Source organism: Lentinula edodes (genome assembly GCF_021015755.1).
Source record: "Lentinula edodes strain Le(Bin) 0899 ss11 chromosome Unknown C8R40scaffold_25, whole genome shotgun sequence".
NCBI classification, from domain to species: domain Eukaryota; kingdom Fungi; phylum Basidiomycota; class Agaricomycetes; order Agaricales; family Omphalotaceae; genus Lentinula; species Lentinula edodes.
Genome location: NW_025764331.1, coordinates 571595 through 588077, shown reverse-complemented (window position 1 = coordinate 588077; position 16483 = coordinate 571595). Strand labels below are relative to the sequence as shown.

The window sequence follows — 16483 nt, the reverse complement described above, 5'->3', positions numbered from 1 at the left end:
AGACGCATATGTAAATGTACAGTAGTATGGTAAACTGGTTGTTCGAGCAACGGACCTCGCCAGTATAATTTATATCCTATCCTATCCTATCCAAGGCAGAATCAGGTGATGAAGATGATACTGGAAATGACGATGTCGAAACTTTGAAGAATGGTGGCCTCCGTAAGGACATCGGGTATGGGTAAAGGAGCGCGAAGAGAGATTTCTGTAACACCTTTGGTGGGCAAATTTTCTTCGTTGAGCATTGGGAACTATCCTCTCTTCTTCCCCAACTGCCCATACCACCATCCTCACGGTTGCAAATCCAGAACCATAACAATGTCCCCCGTTGCTAACAATAGTGTTGAAGGAAAGTTCGCAATATGGCTATATTTTACCATACAATAGGTCAGGCTGAGGAAGGGGGATATCAAGAGCAGGGCCGACTTGAAGAGCAGAACCGACTTCAACCTAGGATATTGAGGATGATAGAGATTCCAGAATTAGCATTCTTTCAATTCCGATATAAGCATACGCTCGACATTGGTTGTGCTCATTAGGACGATCTAAGAGATCGACTGACAAAAGATTTCCCCAGAAAATTTGATCTTTTAATATTTTCACTGCGCGGAGCACGTTGTTACGGTTCCACTTCCCGAGTAAGCTGATGACTACGTGGTCGAAGAGATTGAAGTGGCATGTTGAGGGAGCTAGATATCAGGATCTTACCATTTCAATAGACCTGCAGATTGCCACACTTTCGTATAAGCGCCCAAATATCTGCTTTGAGCGTTGGCCCGACGCTCATCGACATCCACCGATCTTTTGGACACAGACGAGACAGATAACCTACCAAGACGTTGGCGGACCGGACCACAAGGGATTACAACAACAAGCACCCCCTAAAGACAATTTACAGAAGAAGTTGCAGGATATCTTTGACAATCCAATCATTTTACTAGGGAGGAGTATAACTGAGCGTCGCGTCGCCCGTACGAGAAGAAAGGTAGGATCAGTGTTAACCTAGGATGATGAGGATAACACAGCTTCTGTCCAAAGTATACGCTGTGATAAAACCATGAGGCCCGGCCATAGTTCTAGTTGCGTCGAAAAGACTTATTTCTTCTCCATGCGCCGAGTACGTTGTCACACAAATTTCTAGTAGTGTCGTACTCTAGTGAACTATCGAAGTCGAGAACAAAGCTATAAGCGCCAGAACCGGTCTTCCCCCTTCCCGTCCCGGTGTAAAACCATGCCGATCCGGACTCCGGTTTGCGTTGCACTTTTGCCAGACTTTTGCTTTGCTTTTGCATAACGGCGACGACTGCTCATTAGACTAGCGGATGAAATGATGAGACAGACTTTGACGCATGAAATGTGAGTGTCGTCCTAGCTTGCCCAGTTCCCCCCTTCCCTAACCAACCTCTCCACCCACCTCAACCTCTCCACATCCCCCTCAGGACGCACCCTAATCCTAAAACGAAAGCTGGTGTATGAGGATCCTCAGCTTAATTGAGAAGAGGCTTGTCTGCTCTCGTCTCTTCGGTCTCATCATAAATCACGTCGGCTACACATTCACATTTCGTTACGTGCGAGGGTAGGCAGTCTTGGACGTCGCAGAGACTGTTAACGGGACGGAAGAGGAGGGAAGACAACCTGCCGAATCACCTTTGACCCTTCCAGCGATGCCTCTCAAAGGTTCCAACTCAAAGCAACTAAGCGATGCCTCCACCTCTGTCTGTTCGTTCTCGCAGTGGCAGGCAATAGGCACTTTTAATCGATCATCAGCCCTCCTTCTATCTCATAATACCTGACAATTTCTCCAAGGTCCAATACCTTCGGGTTGAACATGATTATGACAACGTTGCTCTTAAACTCAAATGATCAGACCCGCAGACCGCGTAAACTTTGTCTCTCTTCGAGCATATCGGACGATACTAAGTAAGAGTCATTCTGACTGATACTGATTCCTGGCTGATATACTCCACGCTCTATCCAAAGTCTTTGCGAATGCACTTCGAATTTTGTATTGAAAATATTCAGCTCGAGGTACGCCTGTACTTCGCATCTACATCTCCAACTGATGAACAGCATTTTTGCTGCTTACAGTGACACCGTCAACACCTTTTTAATGATGTCTTAGGCCTTTCTATGTAGTCCAAAAATGAGAGAATCGTGACAGTCTACTGTACTGATTCATTAATCCTACTTTTTTCTTCTTCTGTGCCAGACAGCTTGAATATTAATCAATTCTCAAGAAGTACTTATATTGTCGACTTCCTCTTCTGTGTTACCCCAGTCAGCTTCCTCAACCAACTTCTGACTTGCGTTCACTATACAATGTTCACTATGAAATTTTCCGTGGTGAGTCCCAATCCCTCGAATGATGTTTGACGTTCAAGCCATTGCTGATTCTATACCTTACCTTATTGTACAGATTTTATCAATGTCTTTAACGTACCTGTTCGGGGCGTTCGCCAACAATTTGACCACAGATGCCGTCGTTCCAGTCTCCGGTACCAACATGGGATCTATACAGCTCCCCAACGGTGACACACGCCTGTACTATCAAGACCAACACGACGGCTCGATTATCCAAATGGACATCTCGAATGCATTTACCATCGGAGTGTTTGAAAAATCTACTGTCCTGGTTCCTTCGTCGCAGGTCAGGTCCAATTCTCCCGTGGCAGTTTCCTTAGTCGCAGATGGAGATACCTTCATTCAGGTCTGTAGTACCTACATTCCACCATTTTCCACAAATCGGAGACTTCCAAACACTGAATAGCCAATAAATTATTAGGTTCACACCTTCTTCTTTTCTCCGGAAAATGTCCTGAGCCAGTACTATTGGGACGATGTACTTGGTATTCAAGGAGGTGCAGATTGTCTCACCTGTGTCACAAACAAGGGGTTTGTTGGTGCTGCAGGTAGTCAAATGTTGTATGCCATGGCGAGCTCTGCTACTTCTCCACCGACTTTGCGAGTAGGGTTCGTGAGCGCGGGGGCCCCTAATACAATCAGCGAGGCAGTCAACACTGGCAGTGGTTGGAGTGTGGCTTCTTTGTCGACCTAACCAGCGAACTATGGCTCGAATTTTCTATATGCAGTCGACTGGTAGCTAGTATATGTGCCAATATCTCAGACTCGGAACTTGAATATTCCACACGGTTCAATTGCTTGCAGTGACGAGCTTAATAAAAACACCAGCCCTTCTCGAGAGTAGTACAATTCACTGTCGCTGACGGAATCCTTCATTTTGGAAAGACCATCGTGGAAATGAGTAATCTGCTCTTGCACATGAACCCCGAAGCCATTCCCGGTCCCCGCACATTTGATCCTGATAGATGGCTACTGGAGGCAAGTACCAGCAAGATGGGCCTAGATTTCGCTCCGTTCAGTAGTAAGCGACCTCATATTTGGTATGGCAGAACGTTTCCTATTAACAAATGCTGAATTATACGCATATAGTTTAGGAATGAAGTACGTACCAAGAATTCCCGATATCCTTGCTTTCCACTTGGATAATGGTTCGTTTGCTCTCAACTTGGGGTGGTGTGAACTTTATCTGATCTTCGGGAACATCTTTCGGAAGCTTTAACCTTTCACTCCTCGTCACGGAGGACACGTACATTGCGCGTCTGTTTTCCATCGTTGTTTACATGATTTGAGCGTTGGTCACTTTGCTACCTATCTTGCTGTAGAATCAAGGACTTCGGGAAAGATCATTTCGACTATTTGATTCTATGCTGGAAGCAGGAATATCGCAGAAAGGCTCCAAGTTATAAAGCAAAAATGTAAACTAATATTCTTTGTTTCTACAAAATGATTTACAACATGCATTAGTGATTACAAAAGTAGGAAGGTGCAAACCCCTATTGATCAACCGATGTTCATACTTTCCCCTATCTGGGACGTATCAGTTTTTCCACTTCCCGGTCGTATCGAGAAAATGACGTCTTTAATGATTTGAGCTATGAGTCCGTGCTGGGCTTCAGCAGCAATTTTGTTACTGTAAGTGGAGACAGTCAAAAGAGTTACAATCGCGAAAACAAATGAAAAGCCATACCTGTCTTTCACACTCTTCGCGAGTTCGTTCTCTTTCTTCTTTTCCTCCTTTGATGATTCTTTTTGCTGTGAGAACTTGCAATGAGTGAATACAGCAGGAAGTATTAGTAACGATCGGGGACAATGACCTTCACGTCTTTCAAGTCCTTTGCAGACACTGGGAGCGATGCTTTCGTTCCAGCTACAGATGATTGAACTTTAGACAACTTCTGGTTCAGATCAGCTAGCTGAGATACAGCATATGCTCTGTTCTGTTGGAAGATCAGAACTAGTCAACGCTAGATGCGTTCTGGACTTACAGAAACCAATGGGCTCTGACTGAGAGTGTTAACCCAGTATTTGTTCCAAAGCAAGTCCAATAACTGCGTCTCGAGACTTGATTTGAAGATTTCCACTTCCAGCGGATAGTATTGATTTGCGTGTACGCCAAAATCTTCGATCTTACTTAAAGGGATGGATTGGTATTCGGATGAAGCAACGTTTGCAGGAGTGTAGTTCTCCGGGTACGTGCGAAAGGCGCCAATGTCGACTTTGCCTGCGGTCATGGTGCGATTTGGATCAACCTACAGACCTATTTATGTGAAAAGCTTGGGGAATAAGGAGACGAGACGTACAACCACAGCAACAAACGGATCTGTATGCTTTTGGTTGTTCATCTGAGTGCTGACGTCTATACCAGATAGCCAACAGCCATAACCAGGGTGAGAATGATACCAGCCAACTAAATTCTCCGGTCTTCCAGCCTGCAAACGGATGTTGAATTAGGATCGATGGAGATAACTAGAAGTGGACCACGTACACTTTGGCTACCTTGATAATACGCCACCATATACTCTGTTGCCTCTGCACCGGCATTTACACGCGTCTCCGTGCCCTGAACAGGTAGCGCAAAGGAGTCTAGAATGACCAGCGACGTTCCAACGACCTTTCCTTGTAACATGCCCATGATTTCGTATGGAACACCTGAACGAGCGTGCATAACCTATACCATATCAATTGAAAGGGGAGCCACTCAATTTCTTGAGCTGAGAGATTAAGCGACATCTACTGACCATCTTGATCAGTGCGACGGCTGATATTTTGCATGACTTAAAGTAATGAGGGCTGTAAACGCTCATCAGATATCCAGCCCAGTTGCGATCTTCTGAACGACTGACTCTTTGCTCCATGGTGACTCGCGATTTATCTTTCTGTCAGCTTCCGGGTCAAACTTATAGATATCATCTTGTGGAGAGAGCTCTACAATGTCGTTCTCGATGCTGAATGTCTTCAACGCCGTGTTCGCCATAGTGGGTGATTGTTTTAACTTCAAAAGGCACGTGCTTATCGATTGCCTCAATAATATTAACCAGTCTCTTATGCGGATAATCCTGATTCGACCTAAGGCTTCCTAAACCTTCAAGCGCTTTCAACCCTGCTCTTGTCAATCGGACAGTCGCAAATTGTTCGCGGTAATCGCGTGGTCAAGAATATCCAGTATCCTCCCATTGAAACTCTACTGTCTCAGTTCTCGTTTGTGCTAGTTTGTGCTACATAGTGGCCATCTTTACAGCAGTGGCCAGTTGTTCTCAGTTGTTGCTGTTCCTGCTGCGAATGCCCGAGGCGGATAATGCGTGTTCTTGGACCGTCTAAGTTTCTACAGACTCAATATGATACGCATTTATATGTCCTTTGTTGAAAGTCAGAATCCACGGCCTGCTCTACACAGCACAATATGCGAGCAGATTAAAGCGAGCTACAGTGGCGAAGACAAGGGTTCTATGAGGTTCTATGATAGATAGATAGATACATGGCGCCACCAAAAGGTGGTCCCAAGACGGAACAACTGGTCTTGAGCCTCCGGCGAGCTCAACCCGCAGAGTATGAGAGAGCAATAAAGTTATGGAATCATAGATATGCAGCTGCAGGATTTTCGGTTCCTCACTGGGTCCATCTCCTACAAACAGAATCCCAGTGTAAAGCTTGTCATCTGCGAAAATTGAAGTTGCCATAGCTTCAAGATTCCGATGCGAACAATCGAAAGTATTGCTTTCATTGGATTGAGCAAAGTAACCCAAGTGAGTAAATCGAAATTGAAGAAAATGACAGTACATTGGGGAAACTTCAGTAAGAATAACCTTCGATTTATGCAGAATTGATACATATTTGATGACGAGTTTTTGGAATCATGAACATTGTCGAGCAGAAAAAGATAGTATAGCGAAAAGAGATTGAAACGATAAACACGTTTTTGAGTCCCATACCCTTATACCACTCAGAAAGAAATGGTGAAGAGACGGGAAATAGCGTAAAGTGCAGCTATTATCACAAGAACAATGTTGACGGAGGATAACCGCGTTGAAGAAAAAAAAAAGAGGATGTAGATGTAGATGTATGCAAGATTTACTAATGCCAAAGTTATTGAAGACCTTACGAAATTGAAACCATTTTGCGCCAGAGATAGAACAGTCGTCGATATGATATGTGGATTCAATACAATTTGATTAAATCTTCTAGCGTCTCGACGACTTCTGACATTGTAGGGCGGTCTTGGTGTTCCTGTGCCCACATACGTTCGATGAAGTCGACGATTTCATGACACCACTGTTTTCGAAGACCGGATAATGTGGGACTGAGTTGAAAGAAAGAATTAGCGAATGCACATAGCCACATGATAGAGCTTACCGTTGCTTCTTCGTCCCGACAATCTCATAAATAGCATGTTCGTTCATACCCTTCAGCATTGAGATTATTCAAAAGCCTTCTGGTTGTGACAACTAGAGACCTACCTCCCAGGGGAATTTTTTATTCGGTAGATGCCATTGCAGCATCTCCCAGTACACACATGCGCAAGAGAAGACGTCCACTTTATGATTATACTTGGGATGCGCGTGCCATAACTCTGGTGCCTGCCAGTTTACGGTCCCGACGAGCGAGCGCACCATCGAACGCGTTGACTGTTTGACTTTGGCGAGCCCAAAGTCAGCAATCTTGGCGGTACCCTTGGAGGTGATGAGGATATTGGACGATTTGCAGTCCCGGTGGATAATGGACGGCTTGCGGAGATGGAGATACTCCAGGCCGCGGGCGATGTCGAGCATGATGTGCAACTGAAGAGAGATGATAAGATAACATGCACCAAGAACAAATAATCGGCAACATACCACTTTGTGCAGAGAAGGGGGATTGACATTGCGGATATAATCAAACAGATCACCATTCGTACATAGTTCACTGACGATCATGACTGGAGTATCACGAGTACTTTCAGGAATACTGACTCCGAGCTAGACCATACACGCCAAAGACACGTTTTGTCAGGTTGCTCGTTCCATAGTAAACAAAAGATACACTCACGAAACGGACTATATTGGGGTGATCGAATCCACCCAGCAATTTCAACTCTTTGATGTCCACTGTAGGAAAAAATAAGGACTTGCAACCAAGCCAAAGGTGAGCGGGACAACCACGTACTGGCACTCAGTTGTCCTCTAAACTCCGAGATGGCAATTCTTCTTCCTTTGAACTTGCCGATGAAGACATCTTTGAACCCGCCACTGCCAATCTTCTCTAGTTTCTGCAGCTTCTCAGGCGGTATCTCTCTATCCTCAAGGCCTAGCGTCCCGAGATCCAGCTCAAGTTCCGGTTCACCAACAGGTTTATCGTTCTGCATTCCGGCGTTCAACAGCGGAGGAGTTTTCGGTTCACCGATATGCACCCTGTCCGACCGTAGCAACACAGGAGGAGTCGCGGTCTTTTGACTGCTTTTCCGACTCCGATTAGGCGAATGACGCCGGCGATGCCCCCGTTTCTTGATCGTGGACGGAGGGTGAGCGGTACCGGTTGAAGACGGACAGGAAAAGTCGTTCGCTTGGTTGTCCCGCCATTGAAGAAGGGCTTCGGCGAGCTGAGGTTTGGTTCCTGTGGGTTCAAGGTCCCGACTTTCACATAGCCTGACGAGATCGTCTCGACGAAGGCGGACAAGAGTCTTCGCCGTGGCAATGGTCAAGTCAACTGGAAGAAGTAAGTCCATTAGCATCATGTCTTGGTTCTACAGACAAGAACTTACTACTATCCTCGTCTTCCATTTCCACTTCTTCATCCGTGTCTCCTTCGGCATCTAGGTCAATGCTCGCGTCGTCCACAATCGATTCTTCCTCTACCTCTTCGGCATCATCAATTTCACCTTCCTCGTCACCTTCTTCATCACCTTCTTCATCCTCGCCGTCCTCTCCGGCGTTGGCATCCTCATCCTCTTCGATGCCTTCCTCCTCTTCAACCATATCAACATCCTCTTCGCCCACGATTTTGCCATTGCGAAGTTTACGAGGTTCGACGGCAATCGTCGCCTCATCGTCTTCTTCATTCTCCTCCTCTTCCTCTTCTTCTTCTGCGCCGTTCTCGCCATCGCCTTCTTCGTCGATTTCTTCCTCGTCGTCACCATCACTGGGATCTTCTTCCACTTTCCGACGGGAGCGTAGTCGTCGTCGCATGGGAGTGCGTCGGTTAGTAGACTGTACAGGCGACACTGAGGCAGAAGCTGTAGAAATGAGCTCATCAACCTCGTCTTCGTCTGCCCCGTCATCAACGCATTCGACCTCATCTTCGTCTTCGACCTCATCATCTTCTTGCTCCGTGGTAGAATCTTCCTTCAAGCTCTTCATCTTCTTCTTTGCATTACGCATTGGAGTAACTCGACGAGCATCAAGGGTGTCCAAAGTGGCCCCACTTCCGCTCCCGCCATCTGAAGTTGAGCGTTGTCTATCTTTACTCCTCAGCCTCCTTGGGCTAGGCTGAGCAGCAATTCTTTCTTCCAAATCCTCCAACTCAGTCAAATCGCTTTCGCTATCAACTACGGACATTGGGGCTGACTTCTTGGAAGGGGTTTTCACTGACCTGGACACTTGAACGGGTTCATCGAAGCCGACATGTTTTGATTTACCTTTTCGGTGTGTAAAAGAAAAGGCAGCCAGGGCAACGGTCGGTGTAGTTCCAGAACCGCAAAGATCGATAGGTGTAGGAAGGGATGATGGATCTGGAAAGCGCGAGATGGAGGGTATTGAAGGTAATGAGGGTACGGAGGGCTTGCGGGAGCGTAAATGGTGTGCGGGAGGTGAAGAGATTGAAATACCGTCTCGAGCGGAGGTTGATGATACAGGTGAGGACCTTGACGAGTGTCGCCTATAGGGGATATCGATAAGCATTTGATTGAATACATCATTTTGAGAATACTCGCCTTGAGCTAGTACTACTAGTAGCTTCAATAGCTTTGCTCGTCTGCCGTTTAGCACGAGATCGTGACGATGAACTACTTTCATCATTAAAATGGCCCATCGAGAGGCTACGACTTTTGAGGGGCCGACGTTCAGCCTCTCTGGCGACGTCATTTATCGTGACACGACGGCGGATATTGGGCATCGGCGTTGCTTCTTCGTCAGGAACAATAGCGTCGTCAGAAGAATAATCGCTTGAGCCTCCACCCCGACCAAGTGGAGAGGAAGGTGGCAGGGAAGCTACATCATCACGAGCAGCAATGATGGACTGCACAATTTCCGACTTCGTAAAGGACTCTACATCATCTGTTAGACCTGCTAGGGCATACAGGCGAATCAGATCATCTTTTCGCATTCGACTGAGGACACGTGACGAAGCAGAAGAAATTAAGTAGTCGTCCGCTGTGAAGAGCAAATATGAGTTCGGGAGTGGTAGAATTCTCGAAGAGCTTACAGGAATCGACATCTTTTTCAACGCCTTCGTCTTCGTCTTCTTCTTCTTCGCTCTCTTCGGACAGTACGTCGGAACTAGTTCCTACCGCGACTTGCCCTCGCCGAGTAGATGGGTAGTGATGCGAATCAACATCAACATCCATAGAGCTAAGCTCCTCGTCTTCACTGGTCTCGCTGGACTGTCTACTGGATTTGAAACGTTTAAAACGGCCAGAACCGCGCGACGAGTGGCTACCGTGTTGCGCGTTCTCGTTACTACCACTCGCGACGCGTTTCCGCTTAGATCCAACACGGAGATTCATCGAGGAGTCGTCGATATCAATATGTTTTCCAGCTAGATGAGTACGAGATGGAAGTCTGCGAAGATTTTGATGCAATGGAACGAGTACAGGCCGTATATTTAGATCTCGTGTTGAGCCTGACGCATGAAAGACGTCGAAGGTGGCAGGAGAGGTTGTGTGAGTTACTGTAGCGCGTTTTCTAGTTGGGGATGGACGACGCAAGGGATATCTTCTACGAGCCAAAGTCGAGTTGGCCGATTTTGTATGCTGAGAATTGGACATAACCAGAGTTGGTGCAGAAGCGTAGTAGTAAATGGACACGAGCCAACAAAGGCACGGTCAGAGAGTGCAGTTAGGTTGCAGACAGTTTGTCAAATCTTTTGTTCTCGTTGTCGTGACTAGCGATGACCAGCCCCGTCTAAGCTGGTCTTGAAGCTTTGAAGCTTGAAGTTGAAGCTGTATGGGTCAACTGGTGTTTGTACTTGCTTACAGGTGGCTATATTGCACGTGGTGATGTGTTATCGGGCCGAACAAAACGAGGGCCGATAATTCCGTAACGTTTCTCGTTTTGTGACAAGCTGCGGCATTCGTACCACTTGCTGAAGTTTTAGTATATTTCCGGACGATATACGGGTCTGGAATCATGATTCATGACCAGGTCTATCCAAAGACTCCGCATATCAAAAGCCCATATTCAAAAATCGGGTCAAAATCAGTCCTGCGAAAAATGACATCGTTCATCATCACTTGTTTGCTAGCCGGCTCCATGAGCCGGCTGGTACGAGTTCAGTTCCAAGGCAATCCTCCTAAGAATCTGCAAGCGCATTGCAGTTGTTGCACAGAGGCAGAGTGCTCATAAAAGAACAAAGTATGAACGATGCAAGTGTTTTTCTACATAAACACCCAATACTTGATATAAGCAAATTGGAGAGAGTAAATTAAATGTAGAAGGACCAAAGGTGCACGTTGTACCCAAGCAGACAGAGCATGGTAGTATTGAAGTGGGTCCATTGGCACCCAATCAAAAAAGGACATTGGATTTATAGGAAAGCATGGTATAGGGGAAGCAGTTTCTTGGTGCAGGTATATAGAAGTGGAAGAAGCCCAGAGGGCAGGGAGATGACTGTCAACTGAAACAGAGTCACACTGTCAAGTCAAGTGTATCGGGAAGGGCACGGTTGATTTTTCAATTTTGATGATTTGTTGCCGGTTTATTGCCGGTCCGTCGGATATTTAATATCAGCTTTCTCGCACCATACCTTGAGTTTCAATGCTTTTATGCATGCAGTAGGAGCATTTTTGTGGCCTTCAAACTCTTAAGTAAATACACTGTCATCTTTTGCCTTCTAGTTACCTCAGGGATGATGAATATCCCCCTTTGAGTATTCATGTCTCCACTCAATTTATCTCAATTTACAATTTTTGAAGGAATTCATGCCTCTATCCTCAATTTATGGGGTTCATGCAGTCCTACTTAGGGTGTGATACAGAGGGCCTGTTACTTGAACTCAGAGCTCATATTGGACTTCTCCTTGTATATGTAATAATGCTGTCTTGTAACTGTCTTCATCTGCAAAACATGTATACTTGCCAGAGCAAGGATACTAGCTGGAGAGCACTCTCCAGTGACGAAAGCACCCAAAGCAAAAATCAAAGCCTGCTCTGGGTGCTTTCGCTGCTGGGAAGTGCTCCCAAGTGCTCTGAGCTGCTTTCGGCTATTTAGCCAAACATACAGGTTTTGCAGATGTTGTAACTTTATATACAAGAAGAAGTCTCGGGTACATACAGAATGGGCTTGAGCACTCAGAGTCTCCCTCAACAGAAAGCAGCTGACAGCACTATCCAGCTGGGAAAGTACTCCCAGCAGCACTGAAGAATTGCTGGGAGCTGGACAGTGCCTCCATTGCTCTTGTGAACATCCAGCTTTTGCAGATGTTATTTAGTCTTAATAGCTATTCAAGTTCTTTGAGCTTGCTTGTTTTTATCAGGAGAAATGCTTATGCTGGAGTTTACCATATGAGCTCTGAGTTCAAGTAACAGGCCCTCTGTATCACACCCTAAGTAGGACTGCATGAACCCCATAAATTGAGGATAGAGGCATGAATTCCTTCAAAAATTGTAAATTGAGATAAATTGAGTGGAGACATGAATACTCAAAGGGGGATATTCATCATCCCTGAGGTAACTAGAAGGCAAAAGATGACAGTGTATTTACTTAAGAGTTTGAAGGCCACAAAAATGCTCCTACTGCATGCATAAAAGCATTGAAACTCAAGGTATGGTGCGAGAAAGCTGATATTAAATATCCGACGGACCGGCAATAAACCGGCAACAAATCATCAAAATTGAAAAATCAACCGTGCCCTTCCCGAGTGCGTTAGTCAAGTGGCAGTTAGTTGACTTCAAGGGAAAATAATGAAAATAATTTAGGATTAATAAAAAAACCATATAAACCATATAAAAGAGAAAGGAGAAGACAAATTATCAGGTAAATATATGAAGGAGAAATAGGAAGTAAGTTCGAAGAGCACTTGTCATCAAGAGGCAAGTTACAGCGTGTTCGGAAAATGATGACATTCGTGAAATTTACATGAGCTCATAAAATAAAATAAAATAAAAAGGTACCCGAGCCTTGACGTCGGCTACTTGAGCCCCTCTCCATTTACTCGTCTCACAATGGTCCTCCGGCACATCAGCGAAGATATGAAGCAGAGGGCAATCTGGCTCCTAGACCACGATCTGACTATTGAACAAGTCGGAGCTATTCTAGCAGTTTCCGAGAGCAGTATTTACCGCTGGAAAGGCAACTTGGAAATACATAATTCCGTCATTGCCCCTCCCAGTCATACCCGTGGACGTCCGTCGAAACTTAATTCTGAAATGATTCACAGCTTGGTGTCTTTATCACAAGAGGCTCCCGAAATGTATTTGGATGAAATACGAGATTGGCTGGCACTAGCCCATGATGTTGGCATTTCGAAATCATCACTGTGCCAGATCATTCAGGATGCCGGATTGACGTATAAACGTCTTCGTAAAGCTGCGACCGAGCGAGATGATGTGTTGCGGGCAGAATGGATGGCAGATATTTCTGCCCATTATGTGGCTCAGCAAATTATAGTTGTCGATGAAACAAGTAAGGATGAAAGAACAATATACCGACATTATGGGCGTGCACCAGCTGGTCAGCGCGCTACTATCTCTGCAAACTTTGTACGAGGTGAACGGTACAGTTTGGTAGCAGCCATGAGCACAGAGGAAATGAATGAGGTTCGATATAACAAAACCATATAAAGATAACATACAATGTCACGGGCCCAGACTAGAAGACGTCCGCGAGTCAGTTCAAAATGGAGGTTGCCGGGACGGTAATGAAAGCACGAAATGGTTGGGTCGTGCTCGCACTTTCCCACTGGATAAAGTGACTGAAGGTGCTGTGTAATGCCTTCTAATTCATCGTCAATCTTTCCCTAAACGGGTGTAAGCATTTTGATTAGCAGACAATTTATGTAAAATACCTTCTTTGCTACAGGACCCCGAAAGTCATCATCGGAACTCTCGTCTTCATCAATCACAGATTCGACAGTAGCAGGGATGATTGTTTGAACAGGTTTCTTCATTTGAATAATGACATAGGCCTCATCCTTTGCATGCTTTTTCCTCAACTTACCAAGCATAGACTGATAACCCTCCTCCGTAGTAATAGGAAGCCAAGGACCAGTTGCTGGTGAAAGAAAATGCCACTCGAATGACTGAATGGAAAGGCCAGTGACAGGAGCGGGAACGAGACTGGCAATTTTAGAAAGGAAAGCAGCGTAGTCAGTTTCTGAAGAGACATAGATTGGCCCTCGCTTCTCAGGTTCCTGTTTCGTAGCTTTGCCTTTTGTTTTCTTGAGTTTTCCAGTGATAGGTCGGTCTGGCTTTATGAGGTGCAAGAGGAGCTCAAACGTAAATGAAGGCACAACCGGAATGATTTCGCTATGAGAAGCAGCAACAGGAGCCTTTTTAGGACGACCGTGGCCCCGTTTGATAGAAACAGGCTGGGAAATAGGTTCCGGGTCTGGGAATTGCAATTCTTCGTCACTTGACAATTCGACAGGAGGAACTAAGTGATATTCCATTCAATGAGTGTGTTGAACAGCATAGGAATTCAACAGACCTGGAGTGACAGCTTGCAATCCATAATTGACAGTCCTCGGCATATACACTTCTTTGACTAATAAGGTACAAAAGTGCTATTCAGTAAACAAGCAATAATGCATTGAAAATGACTCACGTATATTAGATGGATCAGGTAAGGAGTCTTCTGAAGGCGCGTGGCGGGACTGAAAAGCTTCAGCATCCTCGTTGAAGAAGGTATCCAGTTCAGGTAGCCTTGGCAAGGTCAATGAACCACGGGTATGCTGGGTATGGCGGCGTCCAGGTTCAGAATTGAACAACGAGTTCCCACGTGGAGGGTATATATACCGATATCGAGGAGGAGAGCGTGAAGGTACCCTTGGAAACATGACGGGGTCTTGAACAAACGGTGCAAGCAAAAAACGGCGGGAAGGAGAGGGAGGCAGAACGTACTCTAACGTACTCTATTCATTACACGTTCTTACCCGACGTCAAGGCTCGGGTACCTTTTTATTTTATTTTATTTTATGAGCTCATGTAAATTTCACGAATGTCATCATTTTCCGAACACGCGCCATCAATCAAAAGGAAAGGCCGGTGGTGGCCCGTGGACTGCAAGAGCAAGTTTCTACAAATCGTAGGATAGGAAGGTGAAACGTGGCTCAGGCTAGTAAATTATAAAAGGGAAAAAGTTCTCACCCTTAAGCGGTCACAGTGGCTGTGCAAATTTTTTTTGAGCGTATAGAACGAATTCCATAAATGGAACTCGTAACGAATGGTTCGACGAAGGTCCTTGTAATGAAAAGAGATGCAGAAGAGTGCAAAAGATGTTTCGTGAAAAGCCGGAATACATGCACTTCGCGCGACAAAATGCCTGGTGTCAATGTAACTGGTTTATTTACAGGGAGGTACCAGAGAAGCGTCAATCAGAGGTGTCTTAGGTGGTGCGAACAAACACTACATTGATAAAGAGTCAAGCCAATTCTCAAGCTTTTCACATTCTCGATCTTCGTCTGCAATCAGCCATTGCATAATCAAGCGGGCGATTTCACCTTTCTTAAGAGATAAGTAATACGCGTGGTCAAGTTTCTTGACGATCTCAAGGTGCTTGTGTGAGCTTAGCGCGAATAGACATAAAGAAAAGCATTTACCTCATCATACTTCTGTCGTAAGGTCGTAGCTTCCTGTCTGCTTGTAGGCCAAAAAGGAGAGAACTGGCCTGTAGTCGGGAAGAATTTTGGATCTTGTAGCCCGTCGTACGTTATCCAGGAGGGGTAATCCACTGCGAGGTAGGCCGGAAGGATCATGTGAAACTCCCAGTCTATCACGCCAGTAATCTCGCCACTACTGTCAATCAAGATATTGTGGGATACTGCATCTCCATGCCAAGGGATACAACGAAGCTGCTCTTCGTCTTGCCGTTTAGTTTCCTGAGCAAAGATGGCTTCCGCTCGTCGAAGGATGGGCTTCACGTTGGCAACAGAGTTTGCCCTATTCTGCTTACATGCAATGAGCCACCGAATATATTCTTGAGCCGATGAAAAACATTGCGACGGGGTCTCTGTTTTTCTGTAAGCAACAACTGGTCCGATCTCGACGTTGGTACTCTCGGAATTGCGTGTGGACTCAGAATTGGAGGAGAAGCGCATGATACTTCCAATCTGCTGAGGACACTTTGCTTGGAACATAGCAATCGCAAACCGAGCAAAAGAACGGAGGTTCCGCATCTGGTATAAGAAGTGAATACCGATTAGATGAATATGACAACGCAACGTTCTTCACCTTAGCACCCTCAGAGAGCGTTCCAAAGCCATAGATCACTTGGATCCCCTCGCACTTGTTTGTGATCATGAATGGCGGGGAAGATGAAGTTGCATCGCAGAGTATCAGCTTAGGTACTGGCAAAGCATCAAGAGAACCCATCCATTTCAGAATTTCACATTCTCTCTGAACTTTATCGCGTAGATAGGAAAGCTCTGTCGGGTCTGAAAACCGAGCAACCCGGACAATGTAATGTGCTCCATCCGACATTGTGGCGTCAAAGACCTGGCCGTCAGTCAGCCACGAATATACGGGATATGAACAGGGATAGATACTAACGAAGAAATGGTTCTGCCCGAGTTGGTGTAGCTTTAAGATATCTGTTTGGGCGACCTTGCGCAGCTCTCTTAAAATGACTGGCGCGTCTGGCAGTACTTCAGTAACTGAGTGCAAAATATCCACTTGCTCTTCGTCTGGCAGCGTATCTTCGATTCTGTTCCCTTGAACATCCCAGAATATGATGGAGACCATGTTGGGATGGTGGTTGAAGTTTACAATCCATACGTGACA

At 45.7% G+C, this 16483-nt stretch overlaps 8 protein-coding genes across 8 annotated transcripts; 3 read left to right on the top strand and 5 right to left on the bottom strand.

Annotated features, from left to right (window-relative positions):
• Positions 1–2328: 2328 nt before the first annotated feature.
• C8R40DRAFT_1172470 (uncharacterized protein) lies at positions 2329–3055 on the top strand (the record flags this gene model as incomplete). The annotated part of the gene is made up of 3 exons (XM_046231855.1): positions 2329–2343; positions 2417–2707; positions 2783–3055. 3 exons carry the CDS (start codon positions 2329–2331, stop codon positions 3053–3055), a joined length of 579 nt encoding a protein of 192 aa, XP_046084767.1.
• Positions 3056–3861: 806 nt separating this feature from the next.
• C8R40DRAFT_1161588 (JAB1/Mov34/MPN/PAD-1 ubiquitin protease-domain-containing protein) lies at positions 3862–5335 on the bottom strand (the record flags this gene model as incomplete). The annotated part of the gene is made up of 8 exons (XM_046230142.1): positions 3862–3991; positions 4049–4113; positions 4206–4298; positions 4347–4610; positions 4662–4790; positions 4847–5029; positions 5100–5151; positions 5205–5335. 8 exons carry the CDS (start codon positions 5333–5335, stop codon positions 3862–3864), a joined length of 1047 nt encoding a protein of 348 aa, XP_046084766.1.
• Positions 5336–6516: 1181 nt separating this feature from the next.
• C8R40DRAFT_1049739 (kinase-like protein) lies at positions 6517–8059 on the bottom strand (the record flags this gene model as incomplete). Its single annotated transcript, XM_046224584.1, has 6 exons — positions 6517–6658; positions 6712–6761; positions 6816–7136; positions 7191–7313; positions 7384–7442; positions 7501–8059. 6 exons carry the CDS (start codon positions 8057–8059, stop codon positions 6517–6519), a joined length of 1254 nt encoding a protein of 417 aa, XP_046084765.1.
• C8R40DRAFT_376643 (uncharacterized protein) lies at positions 7663–9234 on the top strand. The gene is made up of 3 exons (XM_046234869.1): positions 7663–8049; positions 8151–8775; positions 8909–9234. The coding sequence occupies exons 2-3, from the start codon at positions 8155–8157 to the stop codon at positions 8981–8983; spliced, it is 696 nt and encodes a 231-aa protein (XP_046084764.1). The 5' UTR covers positions 7663–8049; positions 8151–8154; the 3' UTR covers positions 8984–9234.
• A 1-nt stretch (position 9235) lies between these two features.
• C8R40DRAFT_376644 (uncharacterized protein) lies at positions 9236–10498 on the bottom strand. The gene has a single exon (XM_046234870.1). It carries the CDS (start codon positions 10313–10315, stop codon positions 9641–9643), a length of 675 nt encoding a protein of 224 aa, XP_046084763.1. The 5' UTR covers positions 10316–10498; the 3' UTR covers positions 9236–9640.
• Positions 10499–12709: 2211 nt separating this feature from the next.
• Positions 12710–12871, top strand: C8R40DRAFT_1026772 (uncharacterized protein; the record flags this gene model as incomplete). Its single annotated transcript, XM_046223090.1, has 1 exon — positions 12710–12871. A coding segment is annotated over one exon (162 nt), but the record flags the coding sequence as incomplete, so codon positions are not given.
• A 160-nt stretch (positions 12872–13031) lies between these two features.
• Positions 13032–14541, bottom strand: C8R40DRAFT_1197707 (uncharacterized protein; the record flags this gene model as incomplete). The annotated part of the gene is made up of 5 exons (XM_046233089.1): positions 13032–13124; positions 13339–13503; positions 13552–14138; positions 14193–14249; positions 14310–14541. 5 exons carry the CDS (start codon positions 14539–14541, stop codon positions 13032–13034), a joined length of 1134 nt encoding a protein of 377 aa, XP_046084761.1.
• A 568-nt stretch (positions 14542–15109) lies between these two features.
• Positions 15110–16444, bottom strand: C8R40DRAFT_1070868 (uncharacterized protein; the record flags this gene model as incomplete). Its single annotated transcript, XM_046226278.1, has 4 exons — positions 15110–15259; positions 15304–15879; positions 15935–16198; positions 16253–16444. 4 exons carry the CDS (start codon positions 16442–16444, stop codon positions 15110–15112), a joined length of 1182 nt encoding a protein of 393 aa, XP_046084760.1.
• Positions 16445–16483: the final 39 nt, after the last annotated feature.